Genomic DNA, 23601 nt, shown 5'->3' with positions numbered 1-23601 from the left:
TTTCTGATGACTGGCGGGCAGAGAAAAGATGAGAACACCACAGGGCCCTCCCCGGGACCCGTCTCACCTCAGGACAATGCCAATGCAGAGGAGCGTCCCGAAGGCCAGGCTTCCTCCAGCCACCAGGAACGTGGGCAGTGGTGCCGAAGAAGAATCTTGCACTAGGTTAAAAAAAAAAAAAAAAAAAAAGATAGTGGAGAAAGAACGAATAGGAGTAAAATCAGGAGGAAAAGGAGGAGGAGGAGAAAAACACTTAGCTGGTGCTGTCAAAAGCCTCAGAAGAGCCTTACCCCTGGAAGAGGAAACAGCTGTGCTAACCAACAGGCCACCTAACAAGCTTAACAGTTTTCTGGCCAAAGCCAACTCTAAAAGAGCTGCCCCCAGCATAATCCGACAGACCCCACCACTTGGCAAGAGATACACCTCAAGCTCAGAATTTCTGAGCTGCTGCGGCCAGCCACAGACTCCCACTCACTTTCAGAGTCGTTTCTCTGGTGGCATTCCACCTACCCCCACAAGACACAGAGAGGGTACAAGAAACAGAAGGCTTTGGGGACCTCCTTGATGGCAGCTTCATTGAGTACAATGCCAGAGAGGCTCAGATGCTTTAAATAAAGTATTTGGAAGCAGTTTTCTCCATTGGGTGTCATCTCTTGCCTGTCCCCCACCTGGCACTCAAGTCCCAGCCATATGAACTTCACTGGGTTCTCCAACATGCTATGTTCTCTTTCCTCCAGCACTTTCCACACGTTTCCTCTTCTCTCTTCCCACCTTTGCTGCACCCCTGTGCTGTCCAGTCCCTACATGGCCTTTGGGTGTCAGATGAGGTAATGTCACTTCCTTTGAGAAGTGACCGTGCTCCAAGCTGTGTAAGTGCCCCCCCTGGTTAATTCTCCAGTTCCACCTCCAGACTGAGCTCCCTGAAAGTGGGACCACATGTATCTTTTCACTGTTATACTCCCAGATGCTCACACAGTGCCTAACACAAAGCAGGCTCTCCAAAATATTTCACTGAATGAAGGAAAGAACAAACTAGCTCCACAAGCAGTCATGTCTTCCCACAGAAAGACCCTTCCTACAACTGCCAGAGACCCTGGACTGGACAGAGGGTACGTCTAAGCAGAACCATCGTTCCTTCCTCCTGTTGGGAATGCAATAGCCACAGTTGTATGGACCCAGTATTCAGGCTCTTCTACCCCAAATGGTCTCCACTGTGGATGAAGAGGCACCTGCCAGTCATCATTTCAGATGCCCACTGAAGGCAGGCATCACGATGAGCCCAGATGGTGAGTGGGTATTGACTGCAAGGACAGGTCTCTCCGACTGTGTCCCATGTCTCCTGATAGAAGCAGCTGTGCCATGAAAGCAGTGTACTTGGCTTGCTCATTTATTAATATTTCATCATCTTTTATATTTTTTCCTTCATTCAACAAATATTTATTGAGTTTCTGTCATGCACCAGGCTTTGTTCTAAGCCTCAAGGATACAGAGGAAACCATGGCCAAAAAGTTCCTTTCCTCCTGGATCATACATTCTAATCAAGGGAGACAAATAAATATGGTTTTTTGGTTTTGGTTTTTGTCCTCAGGAAAGAGCTCCCTGAGAAGGGGACATCTGAGCAGAGACCCGAGTGGTAAGAAGGAGCTGGCCAAGTGGAGGTCAGAGGAGGAGCATCCAGGCAGAGCAAGCAGCAAGTGCAAAGCCCCTGGGGCAGAGCATGTGTGCAGGGGCAAGCAGTGTGGCCCAGGTGGAGCAGAGGTACGAGAGGAGAATGGAGAGGGAAGGTCTAAAGACAGGGAACTACCTGGCTCTGCTAGGGCTCCTCAGGGAGACTGGTGCTTTTACTCCGGGGGAAATGGCATTGAGCCAGAGAGAGCTTGCATTTGTGTTTTAAAGGTCACACTGGGTGCTGGTTGGAAAATAGTTGGTTGGGGTTTAAGACTAAAAGCCAGTAGACCAGGCGGCAGCTCCAGAAGCCCTGCAGGGTGCCAGACAGCAGTGGCTGGCCCAGGTGCTGGCACTGGAGGTGGTGAGAAGTGATCAGCTTCCGGACACGTCTCGAGGTACAACTGACAGGAGCTGCTGAGAGACCCGCCATGGGATGAGGGGTAGGAGAGGAAGCAGGCCTGACTCCCCGCCCCTGAGCAACCCGGCGAATGTGGGACCAGACGTGGGGAAGATGGAGAAGAACAGATGTGGGTGGGAGAGGTGCGGAGGCATCGAGAGCCCTCTGTTACGCATGTCAAGTTTGAGGTCTCTAGTGGGTATCCTGTATGTCGACCAGGCAGTTGGACACAGGAGTCTGGGTGTTAGTGGAAAGGTCAGGATGGAGATAGAAATTCGGGAGTCATCAGCCCATAGGTGGTCTTTGAAGACACAGAGCTGGATGAGGTCATCAGTGAGGGAGGGCTGAGAAGACTCGAGGGTCCCTCTCCTCCGTGGCAGCCTCTGAACTCCCAAGCTCCTGCCGTCCTGCCCGTACCATCCAAGGCCCATTTTAAATGGCACCTCGTCCAGGAGCTTCCTGTGATTGCCCCGCTGGGCATGTTCTCTCAAGTCTCTAAGCTCCACTCGCTGTATCTACGCCTCCTCCCTTTTGGCCCCTCTCACACCCTGCTCCTAGTTACAGTTACTGGTTTACGCTTGGTCAGAGCTGCCCACTGGACTGGGGCCTCCTTGAGCACAGGCGTGGCTTTCACTCGCTCTGAGTCCCCACCTGCGCAGAGCTCAGCTCCAGGTATTTAGCAGGTCCTCCACAGGTGTGCTGCTCCCCGGTAGGCCTCTGCACCCAGAAGGTGCAGCATGGGCAGCCAGCGTCAGGTGCAGGCAGGAATCTGCCCCAGGAAGGGGAAAGAGCCCAAGGACTTCCTCACAAAGCCCAAGAACTATCAGATGGAGCTGCTCAAGAGCTGAACCTCTGGAGTCTGGATGCCACAAGTCCCCTATATCCAGCAAAACAAACACAGGACCTGAGATTGTTCTGGATTCAATGTTGGCGCGTTTTCCTGGTCTTGCAGGTATGGGGAATCAGAAGCATTGAAATCAAGGGCTCCCAAAACAAAGACTTCCCTCAACGGGTATTCCATTTCAGACTCCATTGATTTTGTTCGCAGCACGTTCATTTGCACTGTGGGCCAGTTCTGAAATATTTCACTGATTTGTCCGGCTCTTCTTATGGTCTCTTCACTGTACCTTAGCTAACTTCAACAAACTTCCTCCAACTTCAACATATAAAGGAATAAAAGAACATTTCTGCCATTGATCCTCTGCCAGCCTGTCCAAATAAGAAGGACTTTCTGCAGACACAAGTCTTGAGTCCCTCAGACCATAGGAGTACAAAAATATCCAGTCCTTACCTGGGAGGCTTGTTGCATTTGCCGAGTCTCCGGGGAGAATATTATCTTCCTCGTTAGTAATAGTAGGTGCCTAAAAGAGACATTCCTCACCATAAGCCTGTTTCTGCAGATTCCACCACCATCAGACCCAATTCAGGAGTCACCTCCTCCTCAGAGCTCCCCCCTCTGCCCCCAAGGCCTTCGTTTCTCTATCTCATGAACCTCTCAGCATCTGACCTTTGTCTCCCTCAGCTTTTCACTAATATTTGTATTATTTGTATCCACAGCTTGCCTGCTCAAAGTGGGGATTCCTTTGTAACTGCCTCTCCAGCAAGGGCACAGCACCCTGCACAGGAGAAATACTCAACGCATACACTGAAGCAGCAGCTGTTCTTGTGGATCTGGTGCTTACCGGGAAAGCACTGACTGGAATCCTTGCTCCACCGCTTGCAAGCTATGTGACCTTGGCCAGATTTCTTAACCCTTGTGGGCCTCAATTCTGCTCCCTTGTAAGGTTAACATGAAGATTGAATGAAATAGCAAATGAGGCCAGGCGCAGTGACTCACACCTGTAATCCTGGCACTTTGGGAGGCCGAAGCGGGAGGATTGCTTAAGGCCAGGAGTTCGAGATCAGCCTGAGCAAGACCCTGTCTCTACAAAAAATAGAAAAATTAGCCAGGCATGGTGGTGCACATCTGTAGTCCCAGCTACTTGGGAGGCTGAGACAAGAGGATTGCTTGAGCCCAGGAGTTTGAGGTTGCAGTGAGCTTCGATGACGCCACTGCACTCTAGCCTGGGAGACAGAGCAAGACCGACCCTGTTTCAAAAACAGAAAAAAAAAAAAATAGCAAATGCAATGCTCATAGTTTAGCAGGGCATGGCTAATCCTCCATCAGTGTCAGTTCCCCTAGAAGCTGTGTTGGGAGCTCTCCAGCCCCACAGGCGTGGGCTTTCCCTGCAGTTGTTCCTGCAGGTGCCCAGACAGTCCTACATCAAACATGGATAATGTTCAGGAGCCCCAGCCTCCTTTCCCTGTGCAGGCCGGGATCAGAAGTGGCTGTGCCTCCCAGCTTAGCATTTAGGGAATTAAGGACAACAGGAGAAGATATAGTTGGATGGGAAATTGGATTACTCAAATAATTTGTTAAGCAGCTTCAGAGGTAATCCTCTTTCCAATACATTATGACACCCAGGAGTCCACAGGGGAGGGATTTGGATGGACTGAATCCGGGTCTCAAGCTAAGCCGTTAGTGGTGTCCAGAAAGCTCAGAGATGAAACAGCAGCCTCTGGATGCAGGGCAGTTCCGTGCACCAGGCCAGCGCTGCTTCACACTTGATAGTACTGGGACAGGAGAACTGCTATTGTCCCCTTTCACTGAGACTTGAAAAGGACAAGCAATTCATCCATGGCCACACTTCTAGTAAGTGGCGGAGCTGACATTTCAACCAAATTCTGTCTGGCACCGACCCACACACTCCTAACCGCTAGGTGCTGCTTCCCTGACCCTTTTCTGAGAACATGAGCTCACCTGCGTGCAGGTGGACACCTTGGCCTGTGCCGGAGGACTGCTGGATTCTGCGGATGGAAGGAAGAGTCGTTATTAGTGATTCATGGACCCTGGCGTCCTGTCTAATGGGCTTCAGAAGCAGAAAAAGGTTTGCACAATGTTATTTAAAAGAACCTGGAATTACCAAATATCCAACCATAAGGGACTAGCTATATAAATTATGACACAGCCATATAATACAACACCCTTTAAAAATAGTTTAGAAAAATATTAAAGATAAGATATAAGGTTGTGTGAAAAATGCAAAATAAGAAAAAATCCATGTAGTTTGATCCACAGTTTCTAAAGAAACATATAATTATTTATAGGATATACATATATATCATAATACTATACATTCATACACAGGAAGAAATCAATGGAAGGGTAGACATCATCAGATATAAGCACTATTAACATTTAGATTTCCTTCTATGCACCTTCTTGCAATAAAAAATATATAATGAACAGTACCATTTTCATCTGCCTGGATGGGTTTAGTATACCTTGCTGGAGAAGGGATGTGTCCCTCCCCTCCATGGGAACAGCGTTTCTTTTTTTTTGTTTTTTTTTTTTTTGAAACAGAGTCTCACTCTGTTGCCTGGGCTAGAGTGCCGTGGCGTCAGCCTAGCTCACAGCAACCTCAAACTCCTGGGCTTAAGCGATCCTCCTGTCTGAGCCTCCCGAGTAGCTGGGACTACAGGCATGCGCCACCATGCCCGGCTAATTTTTCTATATATATTTTTAGCTGTCCAGATAATTTCTTTCTATTTTTAGTAGAGACGGGGTCTCGCTCTTGCTCAGGCTGGTCTCGAACTCCTAAGCTCAAACAATCCGCCCGCCTCGGCCTCCCAGAGTTCTGGGATTACAGGCGTGAGCCACCGCGCCCGGCCTGGGAACAGTGTTTCTGCAGAAACCCCCAAGGAGGGTTTCTGGCCAGAGGAGGCCAAGTAGCCAAGTGAGAGCCAGGCCCTGAGGGGCCAGAAGCCAGACCGTGACAGGCAATGGGTGGAACGCTGTGGATTTCAAAATATTTTCTTGTCAGTTCATCATTTTTCCATTAAGAAGTTTAAAATACCACAGAAATGGTTTACACAAACATGACAAGCCTCCCTGAGCCAGGAGCAGGAAGGACTAGCAAGGGGATGGAAGATAGGGCTGTCTTGTTTCTTCTGCTCAGGAGAGAATTTCCAGCGGGAGTACACCATCCCCAGGAAGGAAGAAAACCACACACCACAGCACTAGAGGGGGTGTAAGAACACGTCTTCCCTCCTCATTATACAGAGACGAAACAGAAGCCCAGAGAGGGCAAGCAACCTGTCCAAGGTCACACAGCAAGTGTGACCAAAATTGAACCAAGAATTCATGGAAGAAACCCAGTTTCTCATTCCTTTGTACTCCTCCCAGCCCAGCCTAGCAGAGAAGTTAGACTTATAGCAGGGCATGACTGAGGGGTGACCAGAGGGTGTGGGGGCACTAGTATGAAAGCTAAAACTAGGAGATGGGAGCAGAACTAAATAGAAAATATGAGTGACCACGGATGGTCATTTAGCCCAGAGTTTCCCCAACCCAGCCACATTTGGCACCATCTCAAGCCTTCCAGGCCCCACCCCAGACCTGTGGCCTCAGAATCCTGGGGATGCGACCCAGTCATCAGGGTTTTTAAAAGGCTCCCCAAACTCAGAGATATGCTTCAGGAAGAAAGGTTTCTACCCTCAGTCCTGACCACCAACATGCATGTGGTCCAGGGAATGACGTGTAACCTCTGGTGGCTCAGATTTCCAGGGTTAAAGTGAGAATAAACCACAAAGCCAGACACAGGCAGAGGGGAGGAAAGACAAGGGGACCCGCAGGAGCAGGGCCAGGCAGCTCCTTCCACCCTGAGCAAGCTGACCCTTCTTCACGCCCGTCTCCACAGCCTCTAAACCACCGACCAGAGCTAATCCCTGCCCTCCACTCAGGCACAAAGTAAATAAATGAACCTCACTGAGGAGTCAACGGTCTTCTGAGGAAAAACGAATCACCTCCAGCAAACACCACCCAGGACGGTCTGCAGAGAGGAGTCTACTGGTCTGAGGCCAAAGGGGAAGCACATGGAAATGGCTGCACGTGCGCCCCGTGGTGTACGGCTGCCAGGGTCCTTTATCCTGAGATGATGCCCTTCCACATTTTGGGGGGTTAAAGCACACTTTCTTTTATGAAATAATGGTGGTGGTAAATGGCAATTGCTATTTTTCACTTACTTTTTAAATTTTATGTCCTTACTTAGTAAAACTAAAAGTTGGCAACCTTGGGCCAGGCACTGTGGCTCACACCTGTAATCCTAGCACCCTGGGAGGCCAAGGTGGGAGGATTGCTTGAGCTCCAGGGTTGGAGACCAACTCCTAACTTATGTGAGTGAGAGTGAGACCCTATCTCTACTAAAAATAGAAAACTTAGCCAGGCATGGTGGCGTGCACCTGTAGTCCCAGCTACGCGGAAGGCTGAGACAGAAGGGTCGCTTGAGCCCAGGAGTTAGAGGTTGCTGTGAGCTAGGCTGACGCCACGGCATTCACTCTAGCCTGGGCAACAGAGCGAGACTCTGTCTCAAAAAAAAAAAAAAAAAAGAAAGTTGGCAACCTTAATTGGTCCCTGGAATTCTCTCTGAAATTTTACAGGCCTGTGAAATCCCAATGTCTAGGAACCTCTGAGCTATGCATAGGGAGGTCAGGCAAGCAGAGGGGAGGATGTGGGAGGAGGTGATACAGGGATGAGCAGGGAAGGAAGAGCAGAGTGCCCCAGATGGATGGCACAAGGACGGAGGGCACATCCTCCCAGGTGCTGGCCAGGACAGTGCAGTGGAGGGAAAGAGGCACGTGTGGGAGGCCAGGCGTGAGGGAGGGGTGGCAGGGCCCAGAAGGCCCTCTGCACCGGGCTCAGGAGCTCGGGCTTCGCCTGGAAAACCACGGGAGCACGGCTGTCAGTGGGAGCGATGGAGGCAGGCTTGTGATTTAGAAAGATGCCTGTAGCAGTGACGTGGAGGAAGCAGGGTGTGTGCACAGCAATGGCAGATCAGTTACGAGTGCTGACTGTAAGAGTCCGCTGAGATGTGACAAAAGCCTGAACTAAGGTTTTTGAGATGTTTGTCATGATGTCCAGGCTCCTGGCTCAGGCAGCAGGGTGGTTTGGGAGGAGTGGTAATGTGCTGGGTTCGGGTCATGCCGACAGAGTATGTGGCATAGGAGGGAGGACCTGGGCAGAAGTCTGGGCTGAGGGAAGATAGGAATCCAGAGCTCAAGAGGCAGGCTCGGCAGGAGACATGGGTGAAAAATAGTCACGCTGGCATTTACAGCACACTTACCATGTGCCAGGCTCTGTGCTAACCCTTCCTCATCTTGTTGAAACCTCACTACCCTATGGGACAGGGGTTTTGGTTTGGGGGGGGTTTGAAGCAGGCATTATTATTCCCACTTGACAAATAAGCAGCCCAGGGCCCTACCACCCTAAACACACCCAATCTCGTCTGATCTCAGAAGCTAAGCAAAGTCAGGCCTGGTTAGGACTTGGATGGGAGACAAATAAGCAAACTGAGGCTCAGAAAGGCACTTCCCCAAGGTCATGCTAGTAAGGGGCAGGCCAGTGACTAGATCCAAGGCTGTCTGACTCCAGAGCTAGTGCCCCATACAAAGTGGTACTAAATGGGAGGTGACAAGGTGGAGGTGGGTGGGGGCCCCCAGTGGAATGGGAAGTTCAAGAAAGCCGCAAAAACAGTGGATGTCACATGAAGGGGTGAACACTGCAAGACTGCTCCAGAAATGTGTGACCGAAGCTCTTGAACCACAAAACGTCCCACTTGGGGGTGCTGAGGAGAGGAATAAAACGAACTCCCATAATACGGAGCTGCAGAGACCTAGGCCAAGGGACCTCCCCTTCCCCACCTGGAGGGTCCCCAGCCCTGGCTTCAGGGCACCCCCTCAGGTGCAAATGCAAACCTCTAGCACCTCCTCCAACTGGTATAATTCCATTCTTGGGGAATACTAGAGGGAGTTAAAGGGATTATTTATAAGGAGTAAAAACTAACCCCCTTACGCCTAATGGGCTTTTCCCAGTCACTTTGCCCCTCACTGTCTTTGTAAAGGGGTTCTTGGGGGCCCCCAGACTCAATGGCAGCACAATAGGGAGAACTCCCACCAGGAGAGGATAAGTTCAGGATAACTTCCACTAGGGAGAAAGCTGCCCTGTGCACAGGTAACCTCTGCTTCTTAAGGGCACCAGCCTGTCTTTCCTCCCCTGCACAATTTCAATGAACCACTGCCACAGTTGCCAACAACAGTGGCCTGGCCTTGCTGGCAGAAGCAGGGACCCCAAGATGGTGTGACTCTGGGCTCCAGCCTTCAAACAGAAGGCTGTGCTGAGGCCACAGTCTGGGTGTGGGCCAGGCCCCAGCCTCAAGGGGGCAGCACCTGCTGAAGTCCACAGCCCTCCACTCCATTCCTACAGGGGCCCACCGAGGCCGGCCTCCACCTGCCCCACTTGGACCCCCCATGCACACACCTGTGCCCCAGCCTCACTGCACAGCCCCCATCACCCTGCCTCGCACAGCACCATGGCTCTGCACTTGCTGTTCTCTCAGCCCACATGCCCCATTTTCTATCTGGGACACTCCTACACATCCTTCAATACAACTCAGTTGTCACTTCCTCCATGAAGCTTTTCCTGCTTTCTCTAAACTGTCCCGATGAACTGCCTGTTCCACAGCCTTACTGTGCTACGTTACAATGGGGCGCTCCTCTTCCTGGCCCCTCAGCACATACTAAAATCACCAGAAAGCTTTCTCAAACTACCCACTCCACTTCCCCTCCAGGTTCCAACTCAGGGGGCCCAGGATGGCATCCAGGCCGGCGATTCTGGGATTCTCATAGCCCCACTCTCCTCGTCCCCAAAACCAACACTGCCCTGTACTTGCTAATCCTCTTACACTTGCAGTACGCTTTATCATGTCATCAGGCCCACAAAAACTCTCCGAAGGCGACAGGATGGGTCATATCATCCCTACTTTACAGATGACAAGACTGAGTCTCTGAGAGGTGAAGGAACTTCACCAGTGTCATACAACCCAATTCCCAGGTCCAGTGTGCTTCCCGTGACCTGTCTCCCAGAGGTCACCACCCGCACACCTAGGCTGGGAGGTAGAAGAATCCTGTCTGTCTGCGCTTTGAGAACTGAAGGGCCCTGGGGTCGGGAAGCCCATTGGGACAGTATCTAGTGCACTGACATGTCCCAACCAGCCGGACAACTCCACTTTCAGTAAAACACACCTCACCTAGTATTCTAACCTCCCTCATATTTTCCAGAACTGCTTCCCAATTTCCAGCCTAAATCCCTCTTACATCAGAATCATCCCAAGTTCCCCTTGCTCTTCCCTCAGCAGAGAGGGGACCAGCAGGTTTCTTACTTGGTCATATTCACCACTGGGGTCTTGAAGACTTCCCCTGCCCCGAACCACACACATATAGGATGGAGAGCTCACTCTCCAGCCGCTTATGTGAGAACAGAAGCCAAATAAATGCTCTGTCTGAGCTAATGTGGCCACTCTAACAGGTCACGGAAGCACAGTGACCTGAGGCTGAAAAAGGGAGACTGTACCCAGTGCTGACCAGACAGCCCCCACTACACCATCTTCTACTAGAGGAAAGACGTCAGCAATTTAAAGAGGGGCATCTATAATTGAGACCAGATTGAGAAACCCACAATTGAGAAACCCACAAACCAACCAAACAACAGCCTGGGAAGAGGAGCTCAAGCAGATGCAGATCCTCCAGGAACTCCACAAGAATTCAGAGAAAAAACTAGGAGACATGTCATAGGTTACCCCAGCAGACAGAGCAAAGGTCCAGGAGGCCAGAGTTGGGTTCACACAAGAAAGAACTGTCTACATGAACAGATATTTCTCCAAAGAAGATATACAAATGGCCAAAAAGTACATGAAAAGATGCTCAACATCATTGATCATTAGGGAAATGCAAATCGAAATCACAATGAGATAACACTTCACATCCATTTGCATGACTATTATCAAGAAACTAAAACGAGGCCGGCGCGGTGGCTCATGCCTGTAATCCTAGTACTCTGGGAGGCCAAGGCGGGAGGATTGCTTGAGCTCAGGAGTTTGAGACCAGCCTGAACAAGAGCGAGACCCCATCTCTACTAAAAAATAGAAAGAAATTATCTGGATAACTAAAAATATATAGAAAAAAAATTAGCCGGGCATGGTGGCACATGCCTGTAGTCCCAGCTACTCGGGAGGCTGAGGCAGAAGGATCACTTAAGCCCAGGAGTTTGAGGTTGCTGTAAGCTAGGCTGACACCACAGCACTCTAGCCAGGGCAAAAGAGCAAGACTCTGTCTCAAAAACAAAAAAGGAAACAACAACAAAAACAGAAAATAATAAGTGTTGGCAAGGATATGGAGACATCGGAACCCTTATACATTCTGGTGTGAATGTAAAATAGTGCAACTACTGTGGAAAACCGTATGGCAGTTCCTCAAAACATTAAAAATAGAATTATACTTCCGGTATATACACAAAAGAACTGAAAACAGGAACTTGAACAGGTATTTGCACAGCCGATATTTGCACAGCCATGCTCATAGCAGCATTATTCACAATAACCAAAAGGTAGAAGCAATTCTAGTGTCCGTTGATGGATATATCTCTGTGCAATGGAATATTACTCAGCCTTAAAAAGGGAGGAAATTCTGGCCAGGTGCAGTGGCTGATGCCTGTAATCCTAGCACTTTGGGAGGCCAAGGCAGAACAATTGCTTGAGGCCAAGAGTTCAAGATCAGCTTGAGCAAGAGCAAGACCCTGTCTCTACAAAAAATAGAAAAATTAGCCAGGCATGGTGGTGCATGTCTATAGTCCCAGCTACTCAGGAGGCTAAAGCAGGAGGATTGCTTGAGCCCAGGAGTTTGAGATTGCAGTGAGCTATGATGACACCACTGTACTCTAGCCCGTGTGACAGATTGAGACTAAAAAGACCAAAAAACAAAAAGGAGGAAATTCTGACGTGTTAAAACATGAATGAACCTTGAAGAAGACACTATGCTAAGTGAAAAAAGCCAGTCTCCAAAAGAAAAACTGTCTGATTCCACGTATTTGAAGAACCCAGAGTAGTCAAACTCATAGACACAAAGAATAGAATGGCAGTTGCCAGAGCCTGTGGGAAGGGATGAGTGAATGGGGAGTTATTGTTTAACAGATTCAGAGTTTCAGTTTTGCAAGATGAAAAAAGTTCTGAAGAAGGAAAGTGGTGATGGTTGCACAGCAATGTCAATGTACTTAATGCCCCACAACTTTACGCTTAAAAATAGTGTAAATGGTAAATGTTATGTATATTTTACTACAATTAAAATTTTTTTAAAAGAAGAAACTTTCTAACAAAATGGGAGTCCTTAAAGTTGCTTATGGCTATTTAAACTAAGTGGATGGGATAAAAGGTAAAACTAGTGTTAGCACCTATCTGGAACATATCCTCTGCACGATGTTAAAGCTGATTTTTTTGCCCTTTGCAAAGGCACCCAAGACCATACTGATGTTCAGCATTCAGATAATGAGTGTGTTTGGGCTCAAAGTGTATACAAATCAGAGAAAACCATGGACAGGTCAACACAATCTACCCTGAAGGATATACTGATCTATTTAAATGGTCTCCCCAAGTAAGCTATAGTAGTGAGGCCCTCATTTTCTTGTCCAGGTAGGAAATAAGCTTTTGAAAAGAGGGTCCAATAGAAAGCTGTCTCCTGCCTTTTTTTTTTTTTTTTTCTTGATAGACAGAGTCTCACTCTGCTGCCTGGGCTGGAGTGACTGCTGTGGCATCAGCCTAGCTCACAGCAACCTCAGACTCCTGGGCTCAAGCAATCCTTCTGCCTCAGCCTCCCAAGTAGCTGGAACTACAGGCATGTGCCACCATGCCAGCTAATTTTTTCTACATATTTTTAGTAGAGACGGGGTCTCGCTCTTGCTCAGGTTGGTCTCGAACTCCTGAGCTCAAACAATCCACCCGCCTCGGCCTCCCAGAGTGCTAGGATTACAGGCGTGAGCCACCACGCCCAGCCTCTACTGCTCTTGAGGAACAGGGAAAGTACCAACAAAGATCTGAGCCTGCACTTGATAGTGCATGCATCCAGCTAGGATGACACCCTAAGCCCCAAGCCTACTCCTCTGGCTCCCTCCAGCACAGGAAAGACAAGGGACAAGGACCCCACAGTACAAAGCCAGGGAGGAGGAAGGGCCATCATACCACACCATCCAATCTGGGGGAAGAATGTGCAGCCTCTATGTAAGTCTTCTCCCTGGGGCCAGCGTTGGGAGAAAGTGGCAGAGGTGGGGATGAGACTGATGTCACTTCTACCTTTTCCTTTCTAGCCATACTCAATAAATGTAAGGCCAGGCACGGTGGCCCACGCCTGTAATCCTAGCACTCTGGGAGGCTGAGGCGGGCGGATCATTTGAGCTCAGGAGTTCAAGACCAGCCTGAGCAAGAGCGAGACCCCGTCTCTACTAAAAATAGAAAGAAATTATATGGACAGCTAAAAATATATACAGAAAAATTAGCTGGGCATGGTGGCGCATGCCTGTAGTCCCAGCTACTCGGGAGGCTGAGGCAGTAGGATCGCTTCAACCCAGGAGTTTGAGGTTGCTGTGAGCTAGGCTGGTGCCACGGCACTCTAGCCCGGGCAACAGAGTGAGACTCTGTCTTAAAAAAAAAGGTAATTAGTATTACCTTTATCATCTTTTTAAAAACCAAAAGCATTAAAAAGAGTCATAGATTAAATATACCTGCAATTCTTTACAGCTCCTCCATTCGGTTGTGGAGCAATTCCCCACATGGCCTGCCCTGAGTTTGGGCTGGCTCCCCGAAGGTGAGAAGCCACGGAGAGAACCCAGGCTTCCGCCCACCAGCCAGCACCACCCTCAGACGTACGAGTGAAGCCACCTCGGACCAGCCAGACCCGATGGCAGCTGTGTTAGAGATCCAGGCCAGCCCCGCAGAAAGGCTGCTTAGCTGACTTATTCTCAGAATCTCGAGCAGATAAATGGTTGCCATTTTAAGCCACTAGTTTTGAGATGACTTGTCACATCACAATAGACAATGTATAGAGTAACAAAGCTGAAAAATCCCTTTCTTCCTCCGCACCCACCTACCTATCCAAGGGATGCCTTTGACCTCGGGGCTCCACTGGCTCCACGATCCTTGCTGAAACTCCTCCTGGGCCCGAAGCTGCACCACGTGATTCATGCCGATCCAGGCATCGTGGATGACACACTGATACTGCAAATCCTTCATCTGAGGGCGGGAGGAACAGTGGCTCTGGGCAGGGGCCCTGGGGTGGCACAGCTTAGGCAGCTCCCCAGGGAGATGGCACCTTTGCCACCCCCGTCCTTAAGCTGGCAGAGAACTCCAAAGGCTCACCCCACCCTGGAGGTGCAGAGCAAGATGGGGCTGCCCTCAGGGCCACCACAGGCTGCACCCGGCCCATGCACCAAAGGCTCCTACAAGCCCAGTGGTCTGCCCGGGGTGGACTCTCCTCACAGATGGGCCTGTGACAAGGAGCTTGGCCTGGCATTGCTATTCTCATTTTATAAATGACACAACCAAGGCTCAGAAAGGTTGAAAGACTTATCGAAGACCATTCAGGACCTAGAGCAAAGCAGGACCTAGAGCCCATTTTTTGCTTTCTAGTACCCTTCTACCACTCCCAAGTGTCTAGGGACACTTTTCTGTCCAGAAGTAAAAGATGAATTTACCATGCGTGTTGTGAATGTCTTTGACCGTTCCGCCCGGTATCGGAGCTCAAACCGCAGCCTGTAGAAAGATGTGTTCCAGGAGTAGGGGTCTCGCCAGGTGACATTGAGCCAGCGGGGGCGTCCGGCCACAGCCTTAACTGTGATGTTGGCAGGTGGGTCGGGCTGCACTGTGGGGAAGGGAGCATGGCCCCGATGCAGCAGCAAACAGTGCAAAGGACAGGCCCTCGCAGACTCTGCAGGCTGCAGAGGTGCAGGCAGGACCCCGCCCCGGCCCCAGACTCTCCAGTGCACGTCTTGCCAGGGCCCTCGTCCACCCCTGTCAGACATCCCGGCAAGTAATGCCCAAAGGCACCGGTTCACCAAATCCCTCAACCACCCCTCCTCTGCCCCTCCAAGAAGTCGATAAGGAGTATTAAATTAAAAGAGAAGGAAACAGCTGGCGGGTGGGGAAGAGCTTACGTACAGACGCCATAACCCTCAAACGTGTGGGCGCGGCTGGACTTGCTCCCAACACTGCTGGCGACGCACAGGGACACTATGTGGAAGGAGTTGTCTCCCTCCGGGACTTTCAACTGGCAGGAGAACTTCTGGGACTCTTGAGAATACTGGCACGGCACCAGGAATTCTTCCACCGGACTGTAGTAACTGTTGGACACAAAACAAGGGCAGGGCTCGCCTATCAGTCTCTGCACTTATTCAAGAGGGGAAAGAAGGTCAGGCTCTGACGTCTCACCCCGGCGTTGAATCCCAGCTCCAGACTTACTAGCTCGTATTAGCTTTTCTGATTTTGAGTAAGTTATTCACCTTCTGAGTCTGCTTTCTCATTTGAAAATGGGAATATTAATAGTGCCTACCTCATAAGAGTTCTGTTAAGATTAGTTGAAAAATATGTGTAAAATTTAGAGACAAGGAAACTAGCTGGATTTACATATATATGTAAAACATCTAGCCTAGCGCCTGGCACAGAGGGGTGAGAGGTGCTGGCCGAGAGGGCCCAGCAGGTCCCTGAGGCATCGCTAGGGGCAAGCTCTGGCTTCCTGCCAGGGCCTGTGTCCCTGTGCTGTGGAGGACGCAGAAATAGAACAAGAGAGGCCCCACCCTGGCCTCAAGGCACTCACAAAAAAGATCTGCCCTCAGATGACTGGAGACCCAGTAGAAATTCCATTCCAGAAACACAAAGTGCTATTGGGGTTCTAGCAGGCGAGTCCAGAAAAGACTTCTGGATGAGAGGACATTCTAGGTGAGTCAGACACCATGCCACCTGCCCAGGAACCCTGAGGCTTCACCCTTTTATGACACATGCGGGCATGTGAGGCCATGTGAGGCCACGTCAGCACCTGCCCTGCCGCTGGGGTGACAAGTCACACGCCTCTGCCTCGGGTTTGAATCCTGGACCCGAGCTGAGGCCAGCACGTGGGACAAACTTTGCTTCTGGGAAGCCTACCCCAACACCACCCAGCCCTCCATGCACCCAACACTGAGAAGGCGGGGTACCCCGGCCGTGGTGTTTGAGGCCAGGGGCTCGGCCTTTTTGGCCTGTGTCTCTCCCACAGCCTCAGCGCAGCGCCCAGCCCAAGGCAGACGCCAGGCTCACCGCAGGCCTGTGAACGAATGAGTGAGCAAGGCTGGGGCCTCAGAATGTGCTGGGGTCCCTGAGGCTACCCCTACTGTCCTCATTTCAAAGGTTCCCAGCACCGTGTTGACTCTTCAAAGCAGAGAGAAGTGCTGAGGTTGCTGGCAGCAGAGCACATCTGTTCTCTCCCACTCCCAATGTCAACAATGCTGCTGTCTAGGTGAAGTGTCAGAAATGAACAACCTCTCCACGAGCCGGTCTGGGACGCTGCGTACTACTGTGTCTGTCCTGTCTAACCCCCTCTATGGATAAAGGCCTACTGGGTCCCAAACGAGGTATACCCAGTGTTGGGTTGTGAGGCTTTTCTGGTCTTCCCGACTTGGAGTGTGAGACAGCAGTTTGAAAGGCAACTGCGTCGTTCACAGGTGGGTAACCTACACGTTTCAGTACAGAGGACAGAACAAATTTCTGCTAGACCACCTAGCCACTCTGAGGAGAGAGATTTTTTTTTCCTGCCTTATCCTCAGTTTCGCTTTCTGAGGTTTCGGTTACCTGTGGTCAACCATGGTCTGAAAATATTAAATGGAAAATTCCAAAAATAATTAATTCATAAGTTTTAAATTGCGCACCATTCTGAATAGCATGATGAAATCTCACACCATCCTGCTGTGTTCTACCTAGGACACGAATCACTCCGTTGTCCAGCATGTCCATGTTGCATATGCCACCTGCCCATCTGTCATGAACATTGACATTGCTGTGGCTCCATGATCCAGGGTCACCCAAAGTAGGTGCTCCTCCTTCTGACGTATGGTCGGAAGGTCAATGGTAGCCTAATGCTACTCCACAATGCCCACGTCACTTCATCTCATCATGTAGGCATTTTATCATCTCGCGTCATCACAGGAAGGGTGAGTACAGTGCAATAAGACAATTTGAAAGAGGGTGAGAGACCACATTCACACAGCTTCTATCACAATTCATTGTTATAATTGTTCTGTTTTATTATTGGTTATTGTTGTTAATCTCTTACTGTGCCTAATTTATAAATTAAACTTTATCATAGATATGTATGTATAGGAAAAAAACAGTATATATAAGGTTCAGTACTATTCGAGGTTTCAGACATCCACTGGGGGTCTTGGAACGTAACCCCTTTGGATAAGAGGGGACTACTGTACTCTGATGACTGACAGCTCGAACAATTATAAATATCTGGGCTAAGGAGACCTCGGCTCAGGGATGGAGACAGGCAAAACTGCAGAGGTGCATTTGTTTTCAGCATCTGCCACCTCCTCTACATCCATGGGGAATCCATCCCAGTGCCCCCCACACACACACTTTTTGCTGGCTTCTGGTGGAGTGTAGGGGCCTGGCAGGGGCCCCCAGGCAGGCGTGACTCCCGCTGCTCCCCTCTTTATCATGGAGATAGGCTGATATGCTCACAGGGTCCAGACACTGATAATGGGCTATCTGTGCTTCCCACTCCCAGGGACATTTGCATCTTTTTCAGAGCCACGCCCAAAACCTTTGGACTTTGAATGAAATCAGGCTGGGATCGGATTCCCAGCAGAGCCACTTACTTGGGTAGATGACCTAAACCAAGTAAATCTATCTCCTGAACCTCAGTTTCTCCATCTGTTAACCGAGGAAAATAACGCCCACTTCCCGCAGCTGCTGGGATAGCTAAGTCAATAGGACGCAGTTCCAAGCACAGTGGCCAGCATGGCTTGGGTGGGGGATGGCAGTCAAAAAAGTCTCAGTTCCCTACCTCACTCCCTCCTCCTTCTCCCAAAGGAATAACTTTGTCATGAGGACATTCTGGAATCACTGGCTGGCCAGTGATTGGCCACTTGGTTCCTCTGGGGCCATAAGCGGGGAGCTGACGTAAACGCACAGTCCAGCCCAAGACACTTACAACTTCTTCACCAGCAACACAGCCTTGGTCGTCGGGGAGGGGGGGCTCCGAGGACGCCAGTCACAAACAACTCTGCTGAGGGGGCTCCTCCGCAAGCATGAGACCTGGGGCTCCTCGGGAGGAACTGGAAGGAGAGCACAGCAGGAGTGAGGAGGCAGGCAGGGAGCTGGAGCACAAGCCCCCCTTCCGAGGGGAGCACTGGGCTCAGCCCCTCGGCCCAGCCCTAGAGCCAGTCTTGACCCAGGACGCTGTGGCCAAACTCAGCCACGCATGGATATAATTATAGCTGGGAAGTTAAAGGTCACCGAAGTCCTTGCGTTGGCTGAGAAGCAGATTCTAGATAAGGAAAGGGAAGCACCCCAGGCCACTTATCTAAAGGGGAGGGAGAAGGATAAAAAAAAAGAGGGGTTTGGAGTCACACAGACCAGGCTGTGTGGCCTTGGGCAAGTCCCAGACTCTCTTCAGTTTCCTTATCTGTAAAATTACCTGATGATAATGACAGTGACAATAATAATAATACTGCTTTCCCCGCACAGGGATGGGAGGATTGACTCCTGGAGATACAAGGAAGAAAGTGCCTTAGCACAGGGCTTGGCACATAGGGCCTCGGCTCTACGAAATTTTTTATCTAGATGTGAGGGAGCCAAGAACCTGCTAATTCTAAAAATAAGAAGAGCTCATTTGAGAGCTCAGTATGTGCTATGCAGAGTTTTAAGCCATGTGTGTGTGTGTGTGTGTGAGAGAGAGAGAGAGATACACACATATACATTCATACATATGTATTCTTTGCAACAGCTCTAAGATAAGGTAATAAAATTAACCGTACTTTGCCAAAGAGGAAACCCAGGGGCAGAGAAGTTAAGCTGTATGCGAAGGAGCAGGATTCTGGCCCAGGCTGTTACCAGTCCACCGTAAGCCCTCACTCACAAGGCCAGCCAGACAGCGCTGTGCCTCAGCCAGATGCCCCACCCAGCAGGAATCTGCGCCTGCTCTCCCAGGCAGACATGTGCCGGCCTTTTCCCGAAATTCTTGGGCCAAGGAAATACCAGGCGTTTAAAGGGTCAGGCAGGGACTCTGTCTGGAATGCACAGAGCCTCGCGCTGGAGCCGCCCTGGGAGCGTATCCGAGAGCGCCGAGGCACAACTCACCATCCACCAGCAAGTGCACAGACCCCGCGGGGTGGCCGGCCTGGTAGCACGTGTAGTTTCCAGAGTCACTGAGCTGCACCGACCTCAGCAGCAGCCTCCTTCCCACACCAGCCCATGTGTTGTTGTGTGAGCCCACGACGGGATTCCTGAGCACCCAGTGAACGGTGGCATTGTCTTCCGGTTCTCCCCCTGGGCAGGTCAGGGTAACGCTGATCCCCGGCAGGCTGGTCACCACATCACTTGCCACCTCTGGAGAGGGAGAAGACACTCAGTAAACCCACAGCAACCTGGAAAGGGGCTTCATTCTGAGCTGGGAAGCCATAAGAGGCCTCAGTACTAAGCAGGAACCGGCTCAGGCCACCCTCCCCGCTGCCTGGACTCAGGCAGCAGCTTCCAGGGGCCTCAGCAACCTGGCCCTCTCCTCCCAGCTGCCTGCGTGGAGTGTATTTATCAATTCCGTGTCTCTCTTCCCCTCAAGACTCCAAGCACCACAAGCATAGGCACCTGTCTTGTCTGCTACGGTCCAGTGCCCAGAACGTTGCCTGGTACATGGCAGGGGCCCACTGTGGACTCCATGGATGTGTGAATGAATGATGAATGCACGTGGGAATGAATGCCAGGCACCCAAGTGGAACTCACAGGGTGCACAAGTACACAGGGAGTCTCAGACTCACAAGGTCTTCAAGGTAGGATGCCTGTTTTACAGATGGTAACTGAGGCACAGAAGAATCAGGAGACTTGCCCAAGATCACCAACACATCAGCTGCACAGCTGGGATGTGAACCAGGTCTTCCCATTCTCTGTTCCACGCTCCCTCCAGTACCCTACACCTACCTATTAAACCGCATAGGGCAATGCTGTTTGTATTCTAGGGACCAAATTGGAATGTGAAAAAGAAAAACAAATGCATTCCCCGCTCACTGAAAAAAATTGTGTGCTATTCTATTATTCAAGGAAAAGGAGATTGAATATTAAAGAAACAAGTAAAAAAATTTTTTTGAGTACAGGTAGGTTATACATTGATAAAATCTAAGATAAAAATTAGCCTTGAACTCATTTATTAACCAATCTGTTAAATTAGTCCAACCAGCTGAGGGAACAGAGGCCAGGGAACACAACCAACTTTCACGTTAAGCACACTTGAGCCTTCAAACCAAATGCATAACCATCTATTAGCAAGCAGCAGCGATCAGTCTGGCCAAAGATGTTGGAAAGGCCCAGCAGCTGCCTGAGTGCCTGACCTCGCCTCCCCGCCCACGCTCCTGGGACTGAGGACTAGCATAAGTGTCTCTCCATGGCCTGCAAAGTCTTCTTGCTTGGGAGGAGGTGTTTTTATCTCATGCTTGGTGGACTGTCCTTCCTCCCATCCAATCCAAGGTGGCTGTCAGAGAGGAGGGAGTAAGGATCAGTGACTCTGAGACAGATTAACACTCCCAGAGCCAGGGGAGGCTGGCAGCCCAGACTGGCTCCTGGCCACAGTCCAGAGACCAGGGACATAGGTATCAAAAGGGCAGAAACAGCTTCTGCCTGTCACTGGGCCCTGCCTGCCTATACAGACACCCTTCCTTCTTCCTTCTCACTCTACCACTTGCAGCCAGAGTTCTCCGCTCTGAGACCTTCTACCCCAAGGCTACCCCAGAAAAGGGACAGACGTAAGGCCAGGATGCAGTCAGTCATCTAAGGCTTTCTCTCTTCACCAGCCCTGGACTTTGGGTGAGAAAGCTGGTTGAACTGTCACAGTGCAGCCAGGCGAGTTTGGGCAGGTGCCTTAGACCCCTGTGGCCTCATTTCCCCCATGGTGGGCAAGGAAGGCCCTCCCTCTGTCCTGTGTTTGACAAACACTGGAGGAGGCCTCAGCCGCCAGGCACCAGTGAGGAAGCCACAATCAGGCATCAGAGAGACCCTGCCCTTGAGAGATGGAAGTTGCATTCGCTGCTGCAGGGCTAGGATAGAGCACACAGTTCACCCCAAACATCAGCAAAATCCAAGTCCCTAGAAGTTGAAGTCCACTGAGGGCAATAAGAGGAGGATTTCTGTGCCCAGAGGGCTTAAAACCATTATAAAAAGCCCTAACTACAGCACAGCTCCCACAAATAACCTTTGACAATGTATTTCTAATATTTCAAACATTGTTTTTCAATGTATTACATAAATTGAACACATGCAAATTAATATATATAATGTACATAAAAGCTATGAAGCATAAAATACCCAGGGGCCCCCACCAACCTAAAAAAATAGCATGATCATTGTCTCTGAAGCTCACTCTGGGCTTCCCCATCTTCCAGCTTCCCCACCTATACAGTGTTACATTTTGGGTTTATCACTCCCTTGCTCTTAAAAAATAGGTTCACTAACCATGGATCCCTAAGTTTTTCTTAACTTTTCTTGATTTTTGAGCTTTTTATATATGGTTTGTATATAGTCTTTTGTAATGTGCTTTTTTCATTCATATGTCTCTATGATTTACATGTAGATACAGTTCATTCATTTTCACTGCTGTGTAATATTCCATTGTTCAGCCCTCTCATTCTCCCACTGAAGGAGGTTTGGGGTCATTTCCAGTGGTTTGCCAAATCAAAAAGTGTGGCTATCAACTTTTTTTTTTGGAGACAGGGTCTTGCTATGTTGCCCTGGCTGGTCTCAAACTCTTGGGCTCAAGGGATCCTCCTGCCTCAGCTCCTGAATAGCTGAGATTACACACACCCAGCTTCAACTTTCCTGTACGTGACTCTTGGTGCACTGGCCAAGAACTTCCCTAAGAATGAAACTGCTGGTCTTGGCATGTATGTGACATGTGTCCCTTTCCTTCATAACTGAACACACAGTCCAACGTGTGTAAGTCCAATGAGCACCTGCTGGAGGCAGCAGCTTGCTACATCCAATCCATGTATTGATTTCCACCTGTGCCTGAATGAGGTTGTTTAGAAGATGCACCAACACTTCTAATCACTGTATCAATATTTTCACTTTTCCATTTTGCACTTGATAAAGCAGCCATAAGAATAAAACCTAACATGGACGTCGAGTTCATGCACAAATTACAACCTTGTAGGAACAAAGATGGAGACGCTGCCAAAAGAGAATTGTCTGCCAGTACAATGCTTGCAACATCTCTCCACCATCTGATGAGCAGACATCAGTATTCGCAAGGCAGGTTAGGAGCATCAATTCACAAGGGACACAAGTGCAGGTTGCATGAAAGTCCAAGGTAAGTGTTAAGGACTACGGACGGCTCATCTGCTCACTGGCACTTTCCCATGGCACAGTCTTCAACTATGTACAGGTCCCAACCATGACAAAAATGTAAATTCCTGCTCTCCACTCATCAGAGAACTCAGTAGGTGCTTAATACAAGTTTGTTTAATGTAGGGCACTTAAGAGATGCCCACAGGGACGGAGTCTCCACACTGAAAACTCCCAGGGGTACCATTCACAGGTGACACAGGGGTCTAGGTGGTGCCCCCTCACGTTGTGCAATGGGCAGACCCCACACTGGGATCAGAGGAACCAGCTTTTCACAACCAGGAGATGCCAAGGAAAGAAATTCGGAGTCTGGAACCAGAGGGAGCTCTCTCTTCTGCTTCTGCCTTTGTCAGTTCCAGAAAATGTGTCTCTCTGGTCATTTCCCTCAGCCCAGTTTAGATGGAAGCTCTTGCCATGTTTAGTGGCCAGCCCGAACAATAGCAGGGGCTGTTCTGCTCCAGCACTCGCCAACAATGGCCAAAGTACTTGGGCAGCTCAGAGAAACACCAAATAAAAAGACTTGTTTTTTCTCTTCCACAAAAGCAGAGCTGCAGAGAGCAACATAATGGCCACTTCCTCTGCCAAGGAACTTGAGTAATGGTTTTCTGAATCTTTGAAACTGAGTCACTATTTTTTAATAGGGAATGATTAATTATAAACCACCCATTGGCAAGTATTGCCTGTCACAGCTCTGCTTCAAAATATATTTCTTCTAGAACCTGTAAACAACACTGTGTAAATTATGCTTTTAAAAACACTGTATGCAGGTCAGGTGCAGTGGCTCATGCCTGTAATCCCAGCACTTTGCGGGAGGCTAAGGTGAGAGGATTGCTTGAGCCCAGGAGTTCAAGACCAGTCTGGGCAACATAGCTAGATCCCATCTCTACAAAGAAATAAAAAAGAAATTAGCCGGGCATGGTGGTGCGCACCTGTAGTCCCAGCTACTCAGGGGGCTGAGGCAGGAGGATCCCTTGAGCCCAGGAGTTTGAGGTTGCTGTGAGCTATGATGACGCCACGGCACTCTAGCCTGGGCAACAGAGCTAG

General features: G+C 49.8%; 1 protein-coding gene across 10 annotated transcripts in view; it reads right to left on the bottom strand.

Annotated features, from left to right (window-relative positions):
• Window positions 1–23601, bottom strand: part of IL6R (interleukin 6 receptor) — a 45399-nt gene that overhangs the window by 6561 nt on the left and 15237 nt on the right. For 8 of the 10 annotated variants that reach the window (XR_006733844.1, XR_006733846.1, XR_006733845.1 and 5 more), the window contains exons 2-9: window positions 19312–19560; window positions 18164–18287; window positions 15136–15317; window positions 14673–14839; window positions 14070–14211; window positions 4866–4912; window positions 3357–3426; window positions 68–161 (exon numbers count right to left, since the gene is read on the bottom strand). Coding sequence is in view for 5 of the 10 variants with exons in the window: in XM_045545200.1 (XP_045401156.1) it covers window positions 68–161; window positions 3357–3426; window positions 4866–4912; window positions 14070–14211; window positions 14673–14839; window positions 15136–15317; window positions 18164–18287; window positions 19312–19560 (1075 nt within the window). In the remaining 5 variants the exon portion in view is untranslated. Of the gene's footprint in view, window positions 1–67; window positions 162–1413; window positions 3222–3356; window positions 3427–4865; window positions 4913–14069; window positions 14212–14672; window positions 14840–15135; window positions 15318–18163; window positions 18288–19311; window positions 19561–23601 lie in introns of those variants that run through there. The other 2 variants (XR_006733848.1, XM_045545204.1) reach the window with 2 other exon arrangements.

This window comes from Lemur catta, chromosome 3, assembly GCF_020740605.2.
Source record: "Lemur catta isolate mLemCat1 chromosome 3, mLemCat1.pri, whole genome shotgun sequence".
NCBI lineage: Eukaryota > Metazoa > Chordata > Mammalia > Primates > Lemuridae > Lemur > Lemur catta.
Note: the sequence above shows the minus strand (reverse complement) of the source record. Positions and strands in the feature narration are given on the sequence as shown.